This window comes from Pelodiscus sinensis, chromosome 28 (genome assembly GCF_052426305.1).
Source record: "Pelodiscus sinensis isolate ZL-2025 chromosome 28, ASM5242630v1, whole genome shotgun sequence".
NCBI lineage: Eukaryota > Metazoa > Chordata > Testudines > Trionychidae > Pelodiscus > Pelodiscus sinensis.
This window is the reverse complement of record NC_143079.1, coordinates 4,817,188-4,840,729: the sequence shown is the minus strand read 5'-3', so window position 1 is coordinate 4,840,729 and position 23,542 is coordinate 4,817,188. Positions and strand designations below refer to the sequence as shown.

The 23,542-nt window shown below is 55.2% G+C and overlaps 1 protein-coding gene across 2 annotated transcripts in view; it reads left to right on the top strand.

The window, feature by feature from the left end:
- LZTS1 (leucine zipper tumor suppressor 1) overlaps nt 1-23,542 on the top strand; it is a 48,573-nt gene that overhangs the window by 13,647 nt on the left and 11,384 nt on the right. For both annotated transcript variants that reach the window (XM_075910947.2, XM_075910949.2), the window contains exons 2-3: nt 20,147-20,637; nt 22,388-23,203. In XM_075910947.2, coding sequence (XP_075767062.2) covers nt 20,284-20,637; nt 22,388-23,203 — 1,170 coding nt within the window. In that variant the 5' untranslated portion in view covers nt 20,147-20,283. The remainder of the gene's footprint in view (nt 1-20,146; nt 20,638-22,387; nt 23,204-23,542) is intronic.

The following is a 23,542-nucleotide window of genomic DNA, read 5'->3' as shown; positions in this document are numbered from 1 at the left end:
CTGTATATACTCATGGGCTGCCCTGTATATACTCGTGAAGCATAGGAACGAAGGAAGTGTCAGCCTGGCGCAGACCCAGCGGGTTCACCCTCCTGACTCAGTTTCTCCTGAGGAAGGTGTGCGACCCGCACGGCAGCAGAGGTGTGACCATCTGTCTGTGTCTCCTCCTGGTCATGAATCGAGAGTAGCTTGAACCTCAAGGGCCAAGATGGCCTATCCTTCCGTGGTTCATGGGGAAGCCTGAAAAGGACCTGACTTGCCCCTGGAGCTGTCCATGGGATGGTCCGGGGTATCTGCCCCAGACCCTGTGCTTTTGTGGGCCCCACAGCAGCCGCCCCAACCATCCTGTGCCCCAGAGTGCTCTATGTCCCACTGCTGCAGTGAAGTGGAGCGTAGCGGGCTGGGAGACAGGCAGCGGGGCAGAGCTGAGCAGGCTACCAGGTCACTCTGGCTCACACTGCGGCAACCCATGGAATAACCTGTGGAACTCCTTGCCTGAGTTAAATAAAAAGGTTTCAAAGAGAACTAGATAAATTCATGGAGGTTAAGTCCATAAATGGCTATTAGCCAGGCTGGGTAAGCAATGGTGTCCCCAGCCTCTGTTTGTCAGAGGGTGGAGATGGACGGCAGGAGAGAGATCGCTTGATCGTTACCTGTTTGATTCATTCCCTCTGGGGCACCTGCCATTGGCCACTGATGGCAAACAAGATACTGTGCTGGATGGACCTTTGGGCTGACCCAGTCTGGCCGTTATGTTCTGTAACCTCCCCCCACTCAGGCCCCCCGTAACTACCTGGCTTATATTGTGGAGGGGTGCCACCAGGGCAGGAGGAGGCAGAGCAGGGTGGGGCAGGGGCAGGGCTCTGCCCCTGGGGCACTGAGGAGGGCCCCCCCCCCCCAAGGACAGGCCTGGTCGCTCAGTGCATGGGATGTAGTTTTGCCCAGTCTGCTAATGCCGGTGGGGATCCCAAACTGGATTGGGGCAGGGCTGTGGGGGTGGTGACGGCCATCCCGGCAATTCTCCCAGCTCCCCACTCTCGGAGCGGGACCGTGGAGATTTCAGCTGGATTGTCCTGGTCAGAAACTCTCCCTCGCCTCCTTCCTGGCGCTCCGGGGAGCGAGTATCTGAGTCACGGTTACCAGCTCAGGTTTGGGGTGCTCTCTCTCACACCGGGCTGTGGGGGGCCCTGGGATTGGGGATGTCGTGGGGCAGGATGGAGGAATAGCAGCCAAGCCGTGTAGTGGAGCGACAGTGGGGCTAGAGGTGAGGCCTGAGATGCACGGAGGCCGGGGGGATTAGAATAGCTCCGACAATGCGTTTATTTCCCTCTGGAACACAACCTGCCCCCTGGGGCGCTCCTGTTCTTGGGCGCTGAAGGCAGGGGGTGGGGCTGGAACTTTCGGAGCAGCTCCCCTAACAATAACCTCTCGATCTGTGGGGTGACGCGATGGAGCGATACCGCGGAGGGGCGCGAGGCGGGAGCCTGCACTCCGCTTTCGCAGGAGCGGTGGAAATTGCTTTTTGCTTTTGCAGACCAGGTGTTTGCTGCCGCATGGCGGGAAAGTCCAGTGGAGCCTGGCTGGGAAGGTTTCTTTTTCCAGTCCATCGGGGCCTGACTTTAATTACCCTGCCTCCTCCTTGGTGATCCCTCCTTGGCCATCCCTCTCCAGCTAGGTCACTTCGTCCATCGTGTGGCTTTCTTGGGGACTTTACCTGCCCGGAGCGCATTTTCATGCTCGCCTTGTTTAAATTAAAAAAAAGAAGAAGGGGGGAAGCTTAAAACCAGGCCCGGCAAAGACAGATGTCGAGGCAGTTCCCTCTCCAAATTGTTCCGTCCGTGTGTCTATTCCTGACGTGTGGCCATCCCTGTCCTAGCTCTGGGCTCTCCAGGCAGGGCTCTGCCAGTGCATCTCAGTCCCTGTCTGGCAGCCCCATCCTGGACTGCCCCCACCCCTTTGTCGTGCCCTAGCTAATCCCCTTCTGGGATACCCGCACCGCTGCCCAACTGAAATCACCTCCTCCGGCGAGTGCGGCGGTTTAAGAACGATGGGTCGCAGCCCAGGGCTGGGCGGGGGGATGTCCTGCGCTGGGTCTCGTGGCTGCAGGGGGGTCAGGTGAGGAATGGGGGGGCTGAGGCAGCTCCCTACCTGGCATCGCAGACTGCGCGGCCCCCCAGAAGCAGCCGGCAGCAGGCTCGGCTCCTAGGTGGGGAGCAGACAGGACTCCGCGCCCTGCCCCTGCCCCGAGCACTAGCCCCGCACCCGCATTGGCTGGGAACCTGCTGCCGGCTGCTTCTGGGGCGCAGCAGGGTTTGCGGTGCCAGGAGAGGCAGGAAGCTCAAGCTAAGCCCCTCCTGCTGCCCCAGCCCTGACCCCCCCAAAGCCGGAGCCCCCTCCTACCCTCCAAAGCTCCCCTCCTCAGCCCCTCCCCCCCCCCCCCGGAGCCCACACTCCAGTCACATTCTGACGGGTCGCGGCGTCAACGATTTTCTTCAACTGGGTCAGGAGAAAAAAAGTTTGAAACCCCCTGAGTTCCCCTCCCCCTCCAATGCCAAAGCTCCCCGCTGTCACCAAAAAACCTCCCCCCCTTCATCTCTCAGGTTAGCCCGCCCTGGATCTCGCCCCTCCAAGGGGAAGGTCTGGTTCACGGCGCCTCAAATGACAGAGGAGAGAGGTGGGGGGGGGTCGTCCACTCCTAACCCGACCAGCTCCCGAGCCCACCGCTAACTTTGCACAAGGGAACCATTAGGCCCATGGGGCGCGTTGGTTCAAAGGGCTCCGTTCAGGGTCTGGCCCCTGAGCACCCTGGCACGCATAAGGGCTTCGATTTTGAAAGGAGCCGAGGGATTTAAGGGTCCTGCTCTTGTAAGGCCCCTAGCAAATCTGACCCTGAACTCAGTGCGGCCTGCTCTCCCTTGCAATCAGAGGGCTGTAGCCTGGCTCGTCGCTTCTTCCTGCTAGCCTGGCCTGCTCTCTGTCACCGTGCCCGATGTCAGATTTTGTAAAGATTCCTTGTCATCCGTCACTTCTGGCCAACGTTGCCTCTAATTTTTTGCCATCCGTGTGCGGAATACATTTTGTTAGGTGCACCAAGGCACATGCGGATGTGCACCACCAGGAGAAACACAGGTCGCCGGCTGGGGGCACTCTGCTCCTCAGTAGGGGGCAGCATTTGAATCTCTCCTGGGCAGCCACCCACCCGCTCAGTGTACAGGGAACGCTGCTTCTGATCCATTTTTCCTACCTGGGTGAGCTTGCCGGGAAGGCAGCCAGATCTCCAGGGCGGGTGTACCCCCTCAGCTGCCCAGGGTCGCTGCAGAGGCAAGGTACGACAGACCCGCCTTGCGCTGGCATCAAGCCCACGGACTTCAATGCCAACCCGGCTGCCAGCTTTGGGGGTGTGGAGTCTCCCCGTGTGCAGTGAAACACCCTTAAGTGTGATGGACTCCCAGGCTATTGGAGTGGCAGTAGCATGTAATTCCGGCTGGTTATTTTTCATCTCAAGTGTCCACTTTTCTCTAATGGCAAATCAGGCCAGAACACATGTGTCCGCCTTGTGTCTCCCTGATGCAATTCACGCGAGCGCCATGATCCCAATGAATGTCGGCGCGTGAATGGGGACAATGAATTAGCATGAATGAATGCCTTGTAATGGGGCCCTTCACCAGCATGGAATGGCTATTGAAGGGGAAGAGTACGGCGCTCGCCAGGGCGGGTTTTGGAATTCATTCCTATTAGCACAATTAGGGTGAAGATGACGGGGGCGGGCAAGGGCCGGCTCCGCGGAGGGGGCACTCCAAACGCTAATGCTGCCACTTCTGAGCAGGCATCTTAAGAACCCGGGGGAGAGGAAGGCGTCCTGTGGGAAACCGGGGCCTCTCCCTGAAACGTCTCTCGAAGCCAGCGGTGAAATGATCGGTGCGGAATAACCCCCCCCCCCTTGCGCACAGGAGGCCACAGCTAGTTCAGGTTTGCCGTTTGACCTGGGCCAGAAATCAGGGCCCAGTCTGACATCTGGATCCTGATTTGGCTTCCACATCCCACTCCCGGAAGAAACATTTGGGGGTTGGTCGGGTTCAGGCTTCCAGCTCCGTCCATCTTTGAATGGGACAATCAGCAGGACGCTTTGGGCCGGACTATTTGTACGTTTCACTCTGACACCGGCAACAGCCAAGGGTCAGAGTCTCCAAGCGGCTCCTTGGGCCTTTCGGGATCCTCAGCTGGACTGTGGGGGGCATCTCCTGGCGAGAGAGCCCCTAGCCTGTGTGCACAGCCTGGACCCCTCCTATTTATATAGGAGATCTGGGATAACATTTCAAAAGGTTCATTAAGGTCCTAAGGACCGATTTCTAGATACTCACATGCATCTTAGGGTACGTCTAAACTACATGGCTCCATCGACGGAGCCATGTAGATTTGTTTGTTTGGCAAAGGGAAATGAAGCCGCGATTTAAATAATCTTGGCTTCATTTAAATCTAAATGGCTGCCGCGCTGAGCCGACAAACAGCTGATCAGCTGTTTGTCGGCAGATCGAGACAATCTGGATGCTCCCCTGCCGACACGAGGCATAACGGGGAGGTCGATAAAGGGCTTTCAGGTCGGCGCGGGAGTGTCCAGACTAGCGCACTGAGCCGACAAACAGCTGATCAGCTGTTTGTCGGCTCAGCGCGGCAGCCATGTAAATTTAAATGAAGCCGCGATTATTTAAATTGCGGCTTCATTTCCCTTTGCCGATCAGCCTAATCTACATGGCTCCATCGATGGAGCCATATATTTTAGAACAGTGATCGAAATGTAGCCGTGTTAGTCTGGTGTAGCTGAAACAAAACACAGGACTATGTAGCACTTTAAAGACTAACAAGATGGTTTATTAGATGATGAGCTTTCGTGGGCCAGACCCACTTCCTCAGATCAAAATGTATTTTAGACACACCCTTAGTTACGTGCCCAGCTATCTCTTTAAGGTGCCTAAATACCTACGAAAATCTGTTCCAAACTGACTTAGGATCCTTGTCCCCTCTCTAGCAATGAACTAGAGAGAAATGAACAAGCGAAAGAAGAGGGAGAGAACGGAGGAGAGGAGGAAACATTCGCGCCACCAAGGTGATGAGCTGGGTATCAACCCAGGGAGGGGAATCTGAGAAGAGGTGTTCACTTGGATCAGCTTGTAAAGGGAGGGAGAGGGAGTGTGTGAAAATTAGCAAGGAAGAGGCTACAAGCTGGATCCACAAAGGACTTCAAAGCGAATATGTTTCAAGAGGCTGTGAAGAGATAAGACTGAATTCCTTCCAGCCAGCCAGAAAGGAACTTGGATTGGCCTCCCCCCCGGGGGGAAGCAGCCTTGAGATGACTAGTTTTTGGAAAGGAATGTGGGATGATTTATTTTTCTTTCTTTTCCTGCAAAGAGATTCCCGCCTCTGAGGAACAGCGGTCCGGTCCGGTGGCTGCTCCGTTGCTGCTATTTCGAAATAACGACTTCCCAGAGTCATTCAAAGTCATTACTCCCCAGGGCTTCCCGGCTTGGACTCGTTTCAAGGATCCCCCATAATAGGGACACGCTACTTTGTTTTTGTTGTTCCGGGAGTTAGTATTTCGAATGTCGTGATTTTGAAATAGTTGCCTCGTGTGGACCTCTCCTTAGGCGCTAGATTGTCGCCCAGTCTCATTGCAATGGAGGTGTTTCCTTTTGTACAAGTGTAGCTATTGTCACCACCCTCCGTGTGACAAACGGGGAATCGCAGTCTGACAGCAGTGCGGGTGTTCGCTTCCGCAAGCCGTGTGCCAAAGGGGTTGTTCCTGGAAACATCTTGCCCATCCAAATAGAGGTTTTGGTCATGCAGCCAGTAGCAAGGAAGGCTGGCCTGCTCCCCAGGCGATCTGGATTCACTAAGAAGTGGGTTGTGCCCACAAAAGCTCTTGATACCATCTCTGTTTTTGTTGGTTAGTCTCTAAGGTGCTGCAGGGCCATTCCTGCGGTGTTCCCTGTAAGCCGTGCACTGGTGCAGTCGCTTAGCAAAGATTCAAATGACACCCAGCTGATTAGCAGAACACCCACAATTGTTGATTTTTTCCTGTTGGTGGTGCACATATGCACATGCCTCAGTGCCCATAAAAAAATGTATTCCGCACGTGGATGGAAAAAATCCACACATGGATGGGAAAGATTAAAGGGTCTATTGCTTCCTCACTCTGCCACAAACTCCCTGGGCCTTGCGTCATCCAGGGCGAGTTTTCAACCTAGCTTTGAAGTCGATTTTGAAATCAGTGGGTGTAAGGAGCCTAAATCCCTTTAAAATCTGGGCTTTGGTCTTTAGGCCTCTATTTCCTAGCTGTAAAATGGAGAAGATAACCCTTCCTTCCTCCCCCTGCATTGTCATAGCTGCAGGAAAGGCACCGTCTCTGGTGTGCTCAGTGAACAGTCCTGCGGAGGTATCTGGTGACAGAAATTGGAGCCCAGAGGACGGGAGCTGAGAGCCGTGGCAGGGACCGCCTCACAGACCCCCACGTACGGCCCATTATCTTTCCGCCTCCACTGATGTTGTTAAACAGGCCCTTGAAATCCCGTGAAGGGTCCTCTAGCCAGACACACACCGAGCGACCTGCCTCTCGGCGTGGCCACCGAATCGCCAGCCAGGCCTGCGGCTCAGGCACATGCCCACACAAACCACCGACTCTGCCCCCACCCCGGTCTCCACGCCCCACGGCAAAGGCAGAATCTCCTTGGCCCCTCGCACATGGTTCCAGCCCGGCCCCATTTGCATCCCAATGCCCCGGCTCTCCTGAGGGGTCCCTGCATTCTGTCCCCCACAGCGGCTCTGACACGTAATGCATGGCTAATGAAGCCTGGCCCACACCCGGGCAGCCCGAGCCCATGCGGACATCTCACCCCCCTCCCTGCAGGCCGGTCACCACCCTGTCCCGGGAGACAAAAGAGCAAGCCGGAGCTATGAGCATCAGGCTAATTTACCAGGAGGCGGCAGGGCGGGGAAAGGCCACGGAGGCCTCATGTCGTCGGTGTTGTCTCTGTCAGTGGGCAAGTGACAGGGTGAATTGCATTGTCGGCTCCCGGTGTTTCCCACAGCAGTGAGGCCAGGCCAGGGGCTTGGAACAGGCTGACGGAGCTCGGCAGCGGTTGTAAAAGTTAACGACGCGAGGGGAGTGTAACCCAGTTGTGAGGCTGGGCGGGTGGGTTCAGCTTTCACATGTCTCCTTGGCTCTTGGCACCAGACATGAGTAAATAACACACCCCACAGTGGCAGGGACACACACATGCAAAGACACTGTAGACACCACACCCACACACACCTCACAGTAGCATGACACACACATGCAAAGACACTGTGTAGACACCACACCCACATGCACCCCACAGTGGCATGAACACACACATGCAAAGACACTGTGTAGACACCACACCCACACACACCTCACAGTAGCATGACACACACATGCAAAGACACTGTGTAGACACCACACCCACATGCACCCCACAGTGGCATGAACACACACATGCAAAGACACTGTGTAGACACCACACCCACACACACCTCACAGTAGCATGAACACACACATGCAAAGACACTGTGTAGACACCACACCCACACACACCTCACAGTAGCACAAACACACACATGCAAAGACACTGTGTAGACACCACACGCATCACACCTACAAACGCACAGCTACCCCATGTACTCAATTGGAAAATATATGCCAGGCCTCACCCAAAGACACAATAGACACCCAGACAGGCTCACAAGGACAGACAGACGCCTCTTGCTTCCACACCACACCTTCACTGAGACAACACACCTTACTCAGCACCACAGACTCATTGTTCCCCTTCACAAAACCCACCCCAGAATCTCACACTGATGGCGCTACACACTCACGGCAGCGCACTCTCTCTCTCTCTCTCTCACACACACACACACACACACACACACACACACACACACACACACACACACACACCCTTTCCCAAGATCTCGCCACAGTCGGATTCACTTAGGAGACCGGTTTTCCTTTCCTGTTCTGAATTCTCTGCCGCAGGCCCTTCATTTTATATTAATGAACCACAATGAGAGCATACTCCTCCGTACATTTCACATATTACTTCTTAAATGAAAAGGAACACGCACGCACGCACACACACCAAACTTTGAGAGGGGCGTAGGAGGGATGAGAATTGTTGAAATGTTTCTTGCCGAGCTGTCGGAAAGTCCCTGCAGCTCCCACACATGCCTTCCTATCTCGCTAGATGCACCAGAAACGGAGCAAGGAAAGGCATGTTGCAGTGTAAACGCACTGAACTGGGCTCAGGAGGGGTCTTTTCTTTGCTCTGCTACTGATTTTATGATCACAAGCCCCTTAAGGCGAAAGTGGCCTTGTATTGTGGGCGTGTTCACTGACAGCTCCCTGCCTGAAAGCTCTGGGGAGGGGGGCGGGTTTCAGTTTTTCAAAGGAGCTGAACAGCCACCGCTCACTTGACACAGCAGGGATTTTAAAATCAGGCCCTTGGCACCTCCAACTAGGCAGTCAAAATCAAAGGCCATTTTTCAGAAAATGTCAGCCTAAACAGCGGCCTCAGTCTTCCTGCCTGTAAAATGGGAATATGGAGGGGCTCCTGATAGGCATCAAGCACATTGAGACTCTTGACTCCAAGGTACCACAATTAGGCTAGCCAGACACCTTCACAAAAAATCCCGAAGATGGCGGGGGGGAAAAATTGGTTGAGCAAAAAAAAAAAAAAAAGACCAAACTTGTTGAGGGGGAAAAAAAAACCTGGGGACCAACCAAATTTGTGAAGCAAAAAAAACTTTGTTGATATTTTTTAGGGTTTTTGTACCAGACCGAAGACGTGATTTCAGTACTCTCCGGGTGAAAACCGGACACCTGGCAACCCTACCCACGATATTAGAGAGAGTCGGACAGACAGAGTGCTTGTTTGTTTGTTTGTACCAGTAAACATCACCTGTAATGGGTGACACTTACCTGTTCTGGTTACGCAGTGGGGGCTGCTCCATCCCGGGTGGCCCACCGCGGACGACGGGCCAAGGCCCCCTTGAATCAGTTAACTGGTTCAACCAGATTTTACATCCCTAGTTTTAGCCTGTCCAGGAGGTTGGATACATTCCTAGGAGATTTAGACGCTCAATTGCCACTGTGTGTAAGGCATCAAAATCTGTTTGGCATCTTTGAAAAATCTCAGCCTATGTGGGTAGGGTGTCTGCCTTTCCTCCTTCCTCCTTCCTCCCCTTGTGTTGCTGGATGTCTTGCCCTGGCTTTTGCTCTGTGATGCCACCATGCCAGGTACACACACAGGCACCGTGCCAGATAGACACACACACACACACGCACAAACTCATGCGCATTGAGTGAATTTCTGCACCAATTCTCCCGTGCCCTGTGGCAATTCACCCTCCTCCACACAGATTACCTCTCTTAACCAGTAAAAGCTGAATGGGTCCAAACTGCGATTGCCTTGGTACATCACAGAAAAAACTCCATGGTTCAGGCCTTTACTTATTTCTCCTAACCCACCAAACTGATATTGGTTTTAGACCGAGTGCACATTCTGAGTTTTTTGGGGGGGGACCGAGGGAGGGTTCTTCCTGTCCTGGGTTCCTAAGGGCCAAGAGTTTGAAACTGGAGTTTGAAACTTAGAAAAAACCAGCCCTGGCTCATGATAATCTCTCTATGTGAGATATTTAATAAACTTAAAGTTAATTGGATTGTCTCAACTTTTATATAATAATCCCCTCTACAGAGCATGGGTCCAGCTGACCCTGGAACACTGTGTCTGATTCCCTGCACTTGTGATGTGGAAATTGTTCAGAAGACAACAAAAGTGATCAAGGGGTTGGGGAAAATGACAGACGAGGAACAGTTAGAAGACTCTATGTCTGTCTTAGAATCATAGAATACTAGGACTAGCAGGGATCTCGAGAGGTCATCGAGTCCAGTCCCCTGCCCTCATGGCAGGAACAAATACTGTCTAGACCATCCCTGATAGACATTTATCTAACCTGATCTTAAATATCTCCAGAGATGGAGATTCCACAACCTCCCTGGGCAATTGATTCCAGTGTTTGACCACCCTGACAGTTAGGAACTTTTTCCTAATGTCCAACCCAAACCACCCTTGCTGCAGTTTAAGCCCATTGCTTCTTGTCCTGTCATCAGAGGCCAGGAAGAACAATTTTTCTCCCTCCTTCTTAGGACGAAAACCGCTATCATGCCCCCCCTCAGTCTTCTCTTTTCCAAACTAAACAAGCCCAATTCCTTCAGCCTTCCCTCATAGCTCATGTTCTCTAGACCTTGAATCATTCTTGTTGCTCTTCTCTGGACCCTCTCCAATTTCTCCACATCTTTCTTGAAACGCGGTGCCCAGAACTGGACACAATCCTCCAACTGAGGCCTAATCAGCACAGAGCAGAGTCTTGGGTGCCCTGGAACGCGAAAGGGGCCTACAGTGAATATCTAGGCTGGAGAGGAGTTACCCTGGGTGGTGCAGGGGAGTATAACTAGGATGCCCCAGAGGACAGGAGAATTTTGGAGAAGCAGGCTGTCCCAGGCACCGATCACAGTCCCAGACTGGGACATCCCAGGAGCTCCCCTCACTGCGTTGTCACACGCTTGCCTGTGCAGCCGCCCCTCGCAAGCCCACGAGGGATTTGTGCTTTGCCCACAGCCGGGGATTTTGCGGGGAGCCACGTTTTCCTTCGTTCCTGTGCAAAGCCGCATCCAACCTGCCCCACCCAGATAGGACACTCAGGTGACAGGGCTCTGGCACCGGCCCACGGCCGCCGGGGTACAGGCCGGTGACCCCAACACCCAGAGCATGGAGCTGAAAAGCTTTTTCGCCAGCAGTAGGAAGCAGAACGGGCGTCTGACCGTTCGCCCGGCGAGAATGACTCAGCCGCCCGTCTCCCTTTTGGGCGTTCTTTCCCAGGGAAGCTGAATGTGCTCCGTTCTGATTGTGCATTAATTCCTGCCCACCAGCAACCTGTGCCCCCTCCCTTCCTTCCACCCAACCCTTGAATTATCTAGACGCTACATCTTCATTATACCCCTGCTGCGGAGAGCCAAGTGCCACAGAGCTGGGAAATGCTCCTTTCTCTAGCACAGGGAATTGAGGCTCGCGTGCCGCATACCTCCAAACAATCAGAGCCATAATAAGCCCATATAGAATCCCTCTCCTCTTGAGTGCAGCACAGGCATTAAATGTAATTAAGCCTCCCAACAGCCCTTTGAGGTAGGTTAAAAGAAGCGCTGAAAATTGGAGCACGCACAGGCTGACAGGAGGAGAGATTTAAAGAGCTGAATGTGTCTAGCTTGGCTAAGCATGGCTGGAAAGAGGGCATGAAAACCATTAGCAGCTGATCAAATCCCGGACGCGCAGGGTTCATGGACGGGCCAGCTCCAAACACCGCTCAGCTGGACCATATCCTGCCCTTGTAAGCATTGGCAGCATGGGATAGAGGAGGGAGGGGGGATTTGAGAGCAGCCTTCAACTCCCTGAAGGGGGGCTCCAAAGTGGATGGCGAGAGGCTGTTCTCAGTGGGGGCCGATGGCAGAACAAGGAGCAATGGGCTCAAGCTGCAGTGGGGGAGGTCTAGGTTGGAGATTAGGAAAAACTGTTTCCCTAGGCGGGTGGGAAGCACTGGGCTGGGTTCCCTAGGAAGGTGGTGGAATCTCCATCCCTAGAGGTTTTTAAGTCCCAGCTTGACAAAGCCCTGGCTGGGCTGATTGAGTTGGGGTTGGTCCTGCTTTGGGGAGGGGGCTGGACCGGATGACTCCTGAGGTCTCTTTCAGCCCTAGGATCCTACAATTCTATGACAGTTTTACCAGGTTACTTGTAATGGGGCATGCTCACTCACTACTGTTTTCTCTCGCAAATACCTTTGACACCTGTAGGGATTGGTGTGTGGTTTATTTAGAGTGCTCCCCCTTTCCACTGCTAGTCCATCACTGCTATTTACAGTCCCCAACGGGTCGCCGTGTTAGTCTGTAACTTTAAAAATAACTGGCAGGCCTGTTGCACCTTAGAGACGAACAAAAATATATAGATTTGCGAGCTTTCATGGGTAAAACCCACTTCCTGAGATGAGCTGGAAGTGGGAATTACAGAATCCGAGGGATATATAACAGCAAAAGCAGCAAAAACAGAAAAAAATGGCCATTGTAGGACCATGATAATTAAGCTAATTACATCTGGCTGGCAGTGTCCCCTACATAGCATTTGATGTAGAAATGCAAATATCAAAGGCTGGGGAAATTGTCTTTGTAGTGCGTTAGCTAGTTATCTTGACTGAAGCCCAAGTTAATAGTGTCAAACTTGTAAATGTGCTATTCAGTTGCAGTGTTATTTAGCTGCACAACGTCTTCATCCAAAAGAGAGAAATTACCCTTTACTCTGGATAGTTAGAAGCTTCAGGAGATAGCCTAGTTAGTCTTTAAAGTGCTACCAGACTATTTGTTGGGTTTTTTTAAGTTTATCCTGTACAGACTAACAAAACACGTAGATGGGATCATGAGCTTACATGGGCACAGCCCACTTCTTCAGATGATCAGAGATTTGGATGTCCAGGACCAAAATAAATAGGGAAGAAAGGCTGGGGGAGAGGGGAAAGCGGGGGGGGAGACAAGAAGAGGCAGTGGGTAAAAAATATCAAGGGGAAAGTGGAACTGGAATGTAATAGGAGAAACAAATAGTTTCAAAATACCTAAAGGCTGGATAGTCACAAGAGGCAGATAAAAACTATTAATTAGCAAAGAACAAATGGTCAGGCAGCACTTAAAGACTGACAAAACTTGTAGATGGGATCATGAGATTCTACATAGACAAAGAACCATTGTTGGGTAGGTTGATAATGACCCAGCTGTCCAGTATCTTAATTCAATCCATGGGTGTGAGAATCAAACTTTGTGAGTGAGTGAGTGAGTGCCTGCCTGCCTGCCTGCTCACTCTCCTACCCTCCCTCTTCCTCAGCATTTCCTTCCTGCGTTCTTTCTGCTCTCCCTTTTAATGACTTCATTAGCCCTCCTCAGCTGGGGCTGATCTGGCCTGAGTACTCCTTTCCTCCAGCAGATGCTCCCCATCATTCAGCTGCTGGTTCCCAGAGCTTTGTCACTTTTTTTTGAGGATATATGGCTGGTTTTGAGGGGGCAACTGAAATCCCTTTCCAACAGCGTTCCCTGTAAGCTGGGCACTTGGGCAGCCACCCAAGAGTGGCTGATTAGAAGAGCAGCCACAACCGGCAGCATGCGTTTCTGTGGGTGGTGCACCTCTACACATGCCTGGGTGCACAGCACAAAATGTATTCCGCACATGGACGATAAAAATCAGAGGGAACATTGCTTCCCAAAGGACGCAGCTTTGTCTGCTTTTAACAGCTGTGTTAGTCGAGCTGTCGGCACAACCCCCCTCAAGCAGGAACCGCGATAGCAGCAAGAGCACACTTCTAGCCCCAGTACTTAGTCCGGTACAGTGAGCACAATAAATTTGCGTGGCACACGAGCTCTCGTTATTATCTGACCATGGCTCCTACGAGTCCCAATCATGGAGCAGGACTTCATTGTGCGAGGCACTGTACAAACCCAGAGCCGACAGTTCCTGCCCCTGCGTCTATATTAGGGATTCACCGGCCCAGCTAGGTCATAATAAATTCACACCCCTTAACCATCATCATGATGCCAGCGAAACTTTTAAATGTGGACCTGGTCATAGACCATAAAAAGCCACCGGGCCCCAGTAGACTTTGGGTGCCAGGTTCCTGCTGCACACATGCAGTGCCCCTCTGGCTCCGGTTCCTCAACCAAACGCAGATTCCTCCTAGAATTCTGCCTTTCTCTGTCCGTCCTGGGGGCGTTCGTCCTGCCAGGAGGGGGGAGGGGAAGCCATTTACGCTGGGGGAAGAAATCAGCATCGGGGTTCAATGGTTCTCAACTCCACCCCAGCGCCGCGGGGTCTGGAGAGGACACGCTTCTGCTGAGATCTTGGCTGCAGGGTATTGAGCCCGGCCTAATTGCTGGGCTTGTTTTGCTCCAGGCCTTTTCGTAAATAGCTGGAAACACGCTGAGTTCCCTCCGCATCCTCCCGCCTTGCCTTTCCCTCGTACGTGGGGGCGGGGAGGGTTGCATGCAAGGGGCCCCGATGGGCAGCGTGCTGTGTGGGCAGGAGCTAGATGGGGGGAGCTCCGAGTTCCGATAGAAAATTCCATCGACCCGATTGCCCGATTTGGGGTCAGGAAGGAATTTTCCTTTGCAGCCTGAGTCACTTGCAGCTTTAAACTAGCGTTACGTGGTGGATTCAGGGGTGGGGACCCTCACCCGGATGTGGCCCCTGGCTTGCCTAGATCCGGCCCCCAAGGCTGGGGGCTCCTCCCAGCATTGGGGGGGCCAGTGCTGGTGCTCCAGCCCCCTTCCAACCTCTTTGTGGGGCTGGAGCGCACAAAAGCTGCTAGCCTGCTTCCTCCTCCCCACCCCGTCCACAGGCTCTGGTGTGGGAGGGGAATGTGGGGAGCGTCTTTCTCCTCAGTCAGGGGCCACAGCAGTGAGGGGTTGGGGGCTGTTTTGCTTCTCACTCTTGTGCAGCCCCCCACTGGATTTCCTGTGGGTCAGAGGCCCCCGACACAAAAAACGTTCCCTGCCCCTGCTCTCACTTGGTGAGTCGAGGACCGGGTGCCTGGGGGAGGGGTCTGTCTGCGGCCTGCGACGTGCAGGAGGTCAGACTGCAGGGGTGACACGGGGGGGAGTCGCAAGGGGGAGCACGTGCCCTCGTGCCGTGGGTGGAGGGGCACAGGGCCGGCCAGTGGAGCCAGAGTCTCTAAGCGCCGGGGGGAGGAGACTCATGAGGGGGCCGGCAGCCTGCAGCATGTCGCTCCGGCTCACTCGCGGGAAGCAGAGCGGCACGGCCAGGGGAGCAGTGGACCCCAGCCCCACTAGACCCTCCAGGCCAGAGGCGGGGAGGGGCGGAGCAGGGGTGGGGATCCCAGGGGGTGTCCCGGCCCTTCCCCAGGCTGGGGGGGGTCACATAGCCAGTGGCCCCCCCATGTCACCCCTCACCAGTCGCCCCATCAGACTGGATAATCACAATTGTCCCGTCGAGGCTGGCTGTCTATGAGGAAAGGCATTTCACCGGCCCTTGTCGCGGCCGAGGGGTATCCACAGTGCCTGGCATTCAAGCCGATGTTTGCCGGGCAGCTGGCCTTCCTTGGAAACAGTTTGATTTGGGCGTCTAAGGGGAGCGCCGGGAGCTGCCTGCAAACACACAAAGGGAGCAGAACAGGGGCCGGTTGGTCTCTGTGGAGCCTCTCTTCCCGGCAGAGCGAACTCATGTTCTCCCCCCCGCCACGCCCTTCCTCCCAGGCGAGGCTAACGAATGCGGCCAGGCTGCTGGAGAGCACCGAGCGGCCACGGCCAGACTGCTGGGGGGTGAGGTGCTGCCCTGGGTTCGTAGCTCTGCCCTAGACCTAGCCGCATTATGAGTGCTGTCCCAGGGAATTGTGGGAGAATCTTTCTGTCCCCTCTGGGCATGGGGGGGAGCGTGTGGGGAGCAGACAGGAGGACACGTGGCAGGCAGAGCGGCTGTGTTGGCAGGCTGATCGTTGAGGGGTGCCCACAGCCCGACCTTCTCCTCCACTCCCGCTCACAGCATGGCCGCACTGGCCGGGACTTGCCTTCGGCGCTAGGCAAGTTAGAACGCGAGGGCGGCCAGCCCTCGGGCAGCGGGAGCAGAGGCCAGCCGGAGAAGGGAAGGTGAACGGGTGAGGTGAGGGTGCCTGCGTCAGCGGAGTCTGGCACGGGAAGAGGCGGCCCCAGGAGCGGGTGGAAGATCCCTTTTTTGGAGATCCTCCAGCCGGTGGCTTTCTGGGAACCGTGCCACGAAGTGAGGGAGGTGGAGATTCCATCGTTCCAGCTCCGGGGGGAATTCAGGCAGCTCGTGGGGGAGCTAATCAGAGTCTTCCTCATCCCCAGGGGAAAGCCCTTCTATGGTGTGTCTACGCTGCAGGAAACCAGCCAGGGCTGGCCTTGGTCTGTTGCCTCAGGCTGACGGCTCTCTGGCCGTTCAGGCACAGCCTAGAGCCAAGGCGCTCGACCAATGTTCCTTCTCCATTTTTTTCTACCCATGTGCGGAATAAATTTTGCCACGTGCCCCAAGGCATGTGCGGATGTGCACCACCAGGAGAAACACAGGCTGCCGGCTGGGGGCGCTCTGCTAATCTGCGGGGCGGCATTTGAATCTCTCCTGGGCGGCCGCCCAAACACTCAGCGTACACCTTCGCTGCAATGTCATTGCCTTCATGGCCCAAGCAAGTTGCCACAGGCCAGCTGCGGGGGTTTTCTTGTGGCGCAGAGGTTAGAGATGCAAAATCCCAGGCAGTTAGTTAACCAGTTAAACGTTAAGTTTCACCAGTTAACTGATTCAAGGGGAGGCACGTGGGAGGGCCCCTGTGGCCGGGGTAGAGCCCCCCCACTTCCCGCTGAAGGCTACTCTGGCCGGGCTGGAGCGGCCCCTGCCTGCAGTGGGTGGGTGGCTGCTCTAGTGCCCACCAGTGAACCGGAACCGGTAAGCATAGAATCACAGCACACTAGAACTGGAAGGGACCTCGAGAGGTCATCAAGGCCAGTCCCCGGCCCTCACAGGGCCGTCTAGACCACCTCTGAGAGACGTCTGTCCAAGCAGCTCTTCAGTATCTCCAGAGATGGGGATTCCACAACCTCCCCAGGCAATTTATTCCAGTGCTTCACCACCCTGACAGGCAGGACGTTTTTCCTAATGTCCAACCTCAACCTCCCTTGCTGCCGTTTAAGCCCCTTGCTTCTTGTCCTGTCCTGAGAGCTTGAGAACAATGTTTCTCCCTCCTCCGTGTGACACCCTTTCACGATTCGTGTTCGCGTCACCCTTCACATCCCTCATAGCCAGCCCCTCCGAGGACGTGGGTTTTGCCCGCGGACGCTCATGAGTCTATACATGTTGGTTCGTCTCTACGGCTGCGTCTATGCCGCCACATTAACTACTGCGAAAGAAGCGGCTTCCTCGTCACAAGCGGGAGTCGTGTTTTCAAAGTCACGGGCTCGGGCGTGTGGACGCTCGCCTGGTTATTTCGAAATAACACCCCAGTGTAGACAGGCCCTCGGGTGCCACAGGACCACTTGGTGTTAAGTCACAGCCTGACACGGCTCCCACTCTGAACCCCTGCTTGAGGTACCTTGTGCGTCTCCTCTTCCTCAGTCCACCAGCCTCCTTTCAGTCAGAGCCTGTTCTTTGTACGGGGCAGAGCGGGGAGGCCTGCAGGCTAACCATGGCCTGCGCGCTCAGGTAAGCTTGATTTCATGCGCATGGAGGCGTTGAGGCACCCCCCCCCCGGCGCTCAGTCATCCCCGTGCATTCGCACATGCATACACGTGCGCACGTGGCATTCCCACGCACTTACACGCCCCTGCACAAACAGGCATTCCCACGCACGAATGTGCAAAGGGACACACACCCGCCCGCCGTTATCACGGATCATGGTGGGAAATGGGCAGAGGGATGGGGAGACGGGCAGAGGGACGGGGAGATGGGCAGAGGGACGGGGAGACGGGCAGAGGGATGGGGAGACGGGCAGAGGGACGGGGGGACGGCCTGGCTCCAGCCTGGCTGCATTACAAGCCCTGGAGGGGGCCCGATGAAAGGGCAGGTCAGCTGGGCGGCAAAGTTAATGGAGTGGCCGGGCAGGACAATGGGCCGCTGAACAATGGGGGATACTGATGCCTCTGGAAGAGTCCTGTTGGTTCAATACAGGGCTTAAGGGAGGGAGTGTGTGTGTGTGTGTGTGTGTGTGTGTGTGTGTGTGTGTGTGTGTGTGTGTGTGTAAGTGGCAGGACAAATAAGAGGGTATGTGTGTGTGTGTGAGCAGCAGAAGAAAGATGTGTGTGTGTGTCTCTGTGTGTGGTAGAAGAAATGAGTGTGTGTGTGTGTGTGTGTGTGTGTGTGTGTGTGTGTGTGTGTGTGTGTGTATAAGTGGCAGAAGAAAGAAGAGAGTGTGTGTCTCTCTGTGTGTGAGAACAGCAGAAGAAAGAGGATGTGTGTGTCTGTGTGTGTGTGTGTGTGTGTGTGTATGTGAGCAGCAAAAGAAAAAAGGATGTGTGTGTGTCTGTGTATAAGTGGCAGAAGAAAGAAGAGAGAGAGTGTGTGTGTGTGTGTTTGTGTGAGTGAGCAGCAGAAGAAAGAAGAGGATGTGTGTGTGTGTGTGTGTGTGTGTGTGTGTGTGTGTGTGTGTGTGTGTGTGTGTGTGTGCGCGCAGCAGAAGAAAGAGGAGCAGTTGCCTGTGGAGGAAATACAGCCCACAATGGTGGAAAAAGGGACAAGTGAGCCCGGGGGGTTGAGAGCCGTGGCTACCAGATGTTAGATGAGGGCAGAGTTTTATTTTCACTCTCCCTTAGCGGCAGAGAGGGGTGGCAGGTTAAGTGCATGCTGGGGATGTGTCTGGGTACCTGGTTAACCAGGCGATGCTAACTAGCTAATGGGTAACCGGTGCCACGGACGGAGGGCTGCTCCGGCCCCGCCAGCCCTCCACACGGGGCTGGGAGCTGGCAGCCCATCTAGCGTGAGGCTGGAACAGCCCCTGTCTGCAGTGGGTGTGTTGTAGGCAGCGGATGCTCCGGCTCTCCCTCCCCCCTCCTAACACCCCTTTCATCGGTTAACAGACTAACCGCTGCATTTACCCTTAACCGATGACAGGGGGTTTTACAGCCTCTGTGTGTGCAATGGCACGAGGAATATTTCAGAGGCAGACGTGGTGCTAACTCAGGAAGGGAACGTCCCCGAATCACACAGGAATCTGAGGACTGGGAGGTTGCTCCGTGCTGGGTCCAGCAGAAGAAAACCTTCCTCGGAGCCAGCAGCCCAGAATTTAACTTAAACCGATTCTCCCGTGGCATCTCCTTCCCCAGCACCACACGCCCGGCCGAGGGAGCAGCTCCCCCTGACACGCCCGCAGAGCTGTGCACAAATCCGATTCCTCGGTGTGCTGGCAATTCGGAGGTTCTTGACGTGGTCCCAGGGCCAACAACACTTGTTTTCAGTTTAAAACAACAATCATGAAAACGTTATAAAAACTTAAAGTACATAAGGATGGCTAGACTGGATCAGAGCAAAGTCCATCTAAGCCCAGGATCCTGTCTTCCCACGGAAGCCAATTCCAGGTGCCCCAGAGGGAATGAACAGAACAGGGAATCCTCAAGTGATCCCTTTCCTGTCATCCTTTTCCAGCCTCTGATAGAGGCTAGGGACACCACCCCCACCCAGCCTGCCTAATAGCCATTGACCTAACCTTCATGAATGTATCTAGTTTTTTTTTGGAACCTGTTAAAGTCCTGGCCATCCCAACATCCTGTGGCAAGGAGTTCCACTGGTTGGCTGTGTGTTGCATGAAGAAATACTTCCTTTTGTTTGTTTTAACGCTGCTACCTATTAACTTCATTTGGGGTACGTCTAGACTACATGGCTCCGTCAACGGAGCCATGTAGATTTGTTGTTTTGGCAAAAGCAAATGAAGCCGCGATTTAAATGATCGCGGCTTCATTTAAATTTACATGGCTGCCGCACTGAGCCGACAAACAGCTGATCAGCTGTTTGTCTGCTCAGCGAGCTAGTCTGGACGCTCCCCTGCTGACATCAAAGCCCTTTGTCGGCAGCCCCGGTAAACCTCGTCCCACGAGGAATAACGGGGCTGCCGACAAAGGGCTTTGATGTCGGCAGGGGAGCGTCCAGACTAGCGCGCTGAGCGGACAAACAGCTGATCAGCTGTTTGTCGGCTCAGCGCGGCAGCCGTGTAAATTTAAATGAAGCCGTGATCATTTAAATCGCGGCTTCATTTGCCTTTGCATATGTGTCTTATCTACATGCCTCTGCCGACAGAGGCATGTAGTCTAGACACAGCCTTGGTGACTAGGGATGTAAAATCCCTTTAATTAGTGAACCAGTTAAACGTTAAGGATGTGTTGTAGGTGACACATCTGGTTTTCAGGATGCCCTGCTGCTGGGGTAGAGAACGCCCCCCATGATCCCTGCAGCCCCCAGCAGCCAGATCTGCCCTTGCAATGCCCTTGAATCACCCGGTTCTAGCCTCTTCCATCACTTCTTGTCTCCTGCAGGTTTGCAGCTCCTGGGCCCAGTGAGAGCTTTGCTATGACTGCAGCGCAGCCCATCACCACCCGCAGCCAGAACACGTCCATAGACGACACTCCCGGGCTCTCCTCTCTCCTCTCCATGCCATCGGCCCCAGGGCATCATGGGGAGCGTCAGTAGCCTCATCTCCAGCCACAGCTTCCACAGCAAGCACTGCCGGGCCTCTCAGTACAAGCTGCGCAAGTCGTCTCACCTGAAGAAGCTGAACAGGTACTCAGATGGGCTGCTGAGGTTTGGCTTCTCCCAGGACTCCAGCCACAACAAGTCCAGCTCCAAAGGCAACAAGAATGAGGACTTCTTTTACATCAAGGTCAACCAGAAAGCCCCTGGCTCCCACCGGACAGATTATACCTCCCTCTCCAGCGGGGACCTGGGCAGCCAGGCTGGCGCGAGTAGCATGGACTTTGGCACGCCCACGCCTCAGAAACTGATGCCATTCTCCAATCAGCTGGAATTGGTTAGTAACAAAGACACATCGCACTGTGTTTAAGGCCTTTTACCAGTTAAACAGTTAAGGTTAACCAATCAAGGTTAACCAGTGCACCACCCATCAAAACACAAACCTAGCTGTCAGGCTCCTGCTAATCAGCTGGGCGGCATTTGAATCTCTCCTGTGTGGCCGGCCAAGTGCACAGCTTGCAGGGAACCTGGGCTACCATCCCCTAGTTATGAACTAGTGATCCCTTGTGTTGCCTTTTGCCCCAGTGGCCACCTCCCCCGAGTGTAACATGCTAAGAGATCACACCCATGGTGTTTCCTTTCCCACTTTGCCCTGGTGCAAATGATGGTACCAGACGCAGAGTATTGATGAGCTGAGTCCGGGGGTTCCAGTCCCTGCTTTGGGAAAGGAGGATGCCTTCTTGGGTGAAATAGGAGTCTCAGATTTCAGAAGCCCTGGTTCTATTCCCAGCTCTGCCCCTGAGTCACTTCACAGCCTTGAGTAAGTTCCTTAACCTCTCTGAACCTTAGTTCCCTGTATTGTCTAAAATGGGGGTAACGCCCCCTCTTCTGAAAGGGACTTGAGATCACTGCAAAGCACGACAATTATTTATTCCCCTGTTCAGTGCCTGGGTTTGCCGCGTGCTCGCCCTGCTCCCAGCATGTTCCCGCAGCTCCAACTCACAGCGGGGTTGGCAGTGGCTCCGGGGATGAGCTGTCCCATGACTGGGCTGCCGGGAGCCGCGGATTTCCCAGGGCAGGTTCCCAGGCAACAAGAGAAGGGGAGCCTGGCGTGCCACGAACATCGCTTCCCCTGCCTGCTGCAGCGTTTAGACCTAGGGTCTTCCACTTTACCCGGGAGCAAACAGCACTGAGGCCTGGTGTACACTAGACCCGGCGGGTTGGCTTAAGGTGCGCAACTCCCGCGATGCAAAATGCGTAGCTAAAGTCGGCTTCCCTTAAGCCTGGCCTTGGTGGTGTTCACAGTAGGGGAGGCCAAATGCTCCCATCAGCTTCCCTTACTCCTCATAAAAGGTGGAGTACCGGCCGCCGGCACTCTGCGTTCCATTTAGCAGGTCTGTACTAGACCTGCTAAATCAAGCACCAGAAAATCGACCTCGAGAGCGGTGATCTTCCGGTATAGATGGTACAGATCTTCTGGTATAGCTCTCATAGTCCTAAGAGAGACACGGGGAGGAGAAGCAAAGGAAACACTCAAGGGGGAAGAGAGTTAAGCTGATTCTAGAATTCCAAACTCTCCCGCCTACCCCCATTTTCACTAGTGATATCACAAGTGGCACTTTGGAGACTCACAAACCTACAGGATCGCGCGCTTTCATGGGCACAACCCACTTCATCTGATCCTACACCATAACGCTCGTGGGATCCTCTAGAATTGCGTTTGTCTCTAAAGTGCCACAGGACCATGCGTTATTATTAAAGCTACAGACGAACACGGCCACCCCCTTGAGACTGGTGACCTCTCCACATGGTTTTCGAACCTCCCCCCTTCCCCCCGCCCAATTTCATTGCCTGGGACGCAGGGCAGCCAAATTCGACAGGCAGGGATCCCTGTAACCGCGCCCACCGTCCCCCCGCCTTCGTCCCCCGCGAGGCAGCCCTGCAGGACGTCTGCTAGCAGGGCTCCGGGGTCCCCCTACCCCCGCAGCCGCCGACCCTGCCCTTGCAAGGGGGCGTTAGTATTCAACGGGAAGGCGTAGGATCTGCGTCCTCGGGTGTGCACTGACCAGAGCCTCTCTCCTCTCTAGGGCACAGAGAAGGGCGTCATCAGGCCCACGGCCTTCAAGCCCGTGCTGCCCCGCTCCGGCGCGCTCCTGCACTCCTCTCCGGAAAATGGCAGCCACCTCTCCCAGCAGCTGCACCCTCCGGACAAAGCCAAGGAGCAGGAACTCAAGCCCGCGCTGTGCTCCGGAGGGCTGTCGGACTCCGGCAGGAACTCCATGTCCAGCCTCCCGACCCACAGCACCACCAGTAGCTACCAGCTGGACCCCCTGGTCACCCCCATGGGGCCCATCAGCCGCTTTGGGGGCTCGGCCCACAACATCACCCAATGCGCCGCCATCCCAGACAGCAACATGGTGAGCCTCAAGGCGCTGTCCTTCTCCGACAGCGGCAACAAGATCCTCAACCCCGGAAAAGCCGCCCGCCACCACGAGAAAGCCGCCTGCGTCCGCTCGCCCATCTCCACGGACGAGTGCACCATCCAGGCGCTGGAGCAGAAGCTGCTGGAGCGGGAAGGGGAGCTGCAGGCGCTGCAGAGCAGCCTGGAGGAGCGGGAGGCCAGCTCCTGCCAGGCGTACGAGGAGAAGCAGAGGCGCTGCAAGGAGGAGCTGGAGGCGCTGAGGCAGAAGTGCACCAGCAAGCTCAAGCAAACCTCGCAGAAGACGCAGCGCACGCAGCAGATGCTGCAGCTCCAGGTCTTCCAGCTGCAGAGGGAGAAGCAGCAGCTTCGCGAGGACCTGGAGAACCTCCTGAAGGAGCAAGAGCTGCTGCAGGCCAAGCTGAGGTCCTACGAGAAGGAGAAGACCAGCTTTGCCCCCGCGCTGGAGGAGACCCAGTGGGAGGTGAGGCAGGGCCCTGGTTCTCCACGTGTGCTCCGCCACTGCCTTGCAGGGGGGCCGTGGGCTTGGGGCTCGTTCCCCCCTCCCCCGCCTGCCCCCTCCAGCCCCGTGGCGCCTTCCCCCCCCCCCCCGAGGGTGGAGCACCAGCGCCGGCTTCCCGCTGCGGAGGAGGGGGGAGAACTCGCGGGCAGCTTGCGGGGAAGAAGCGGCTCCGCACGCTGCCGCTACCTCTGTCCCCGGCTGGGGGAACGGCGGCACAGGGAACCGCCCGCCTGGAGCTTCTCCCGCTGCTCCCATTGGCCGGAATCGCAGCCAATGGGAGCAGTGGCGGGCGCTGTCTGG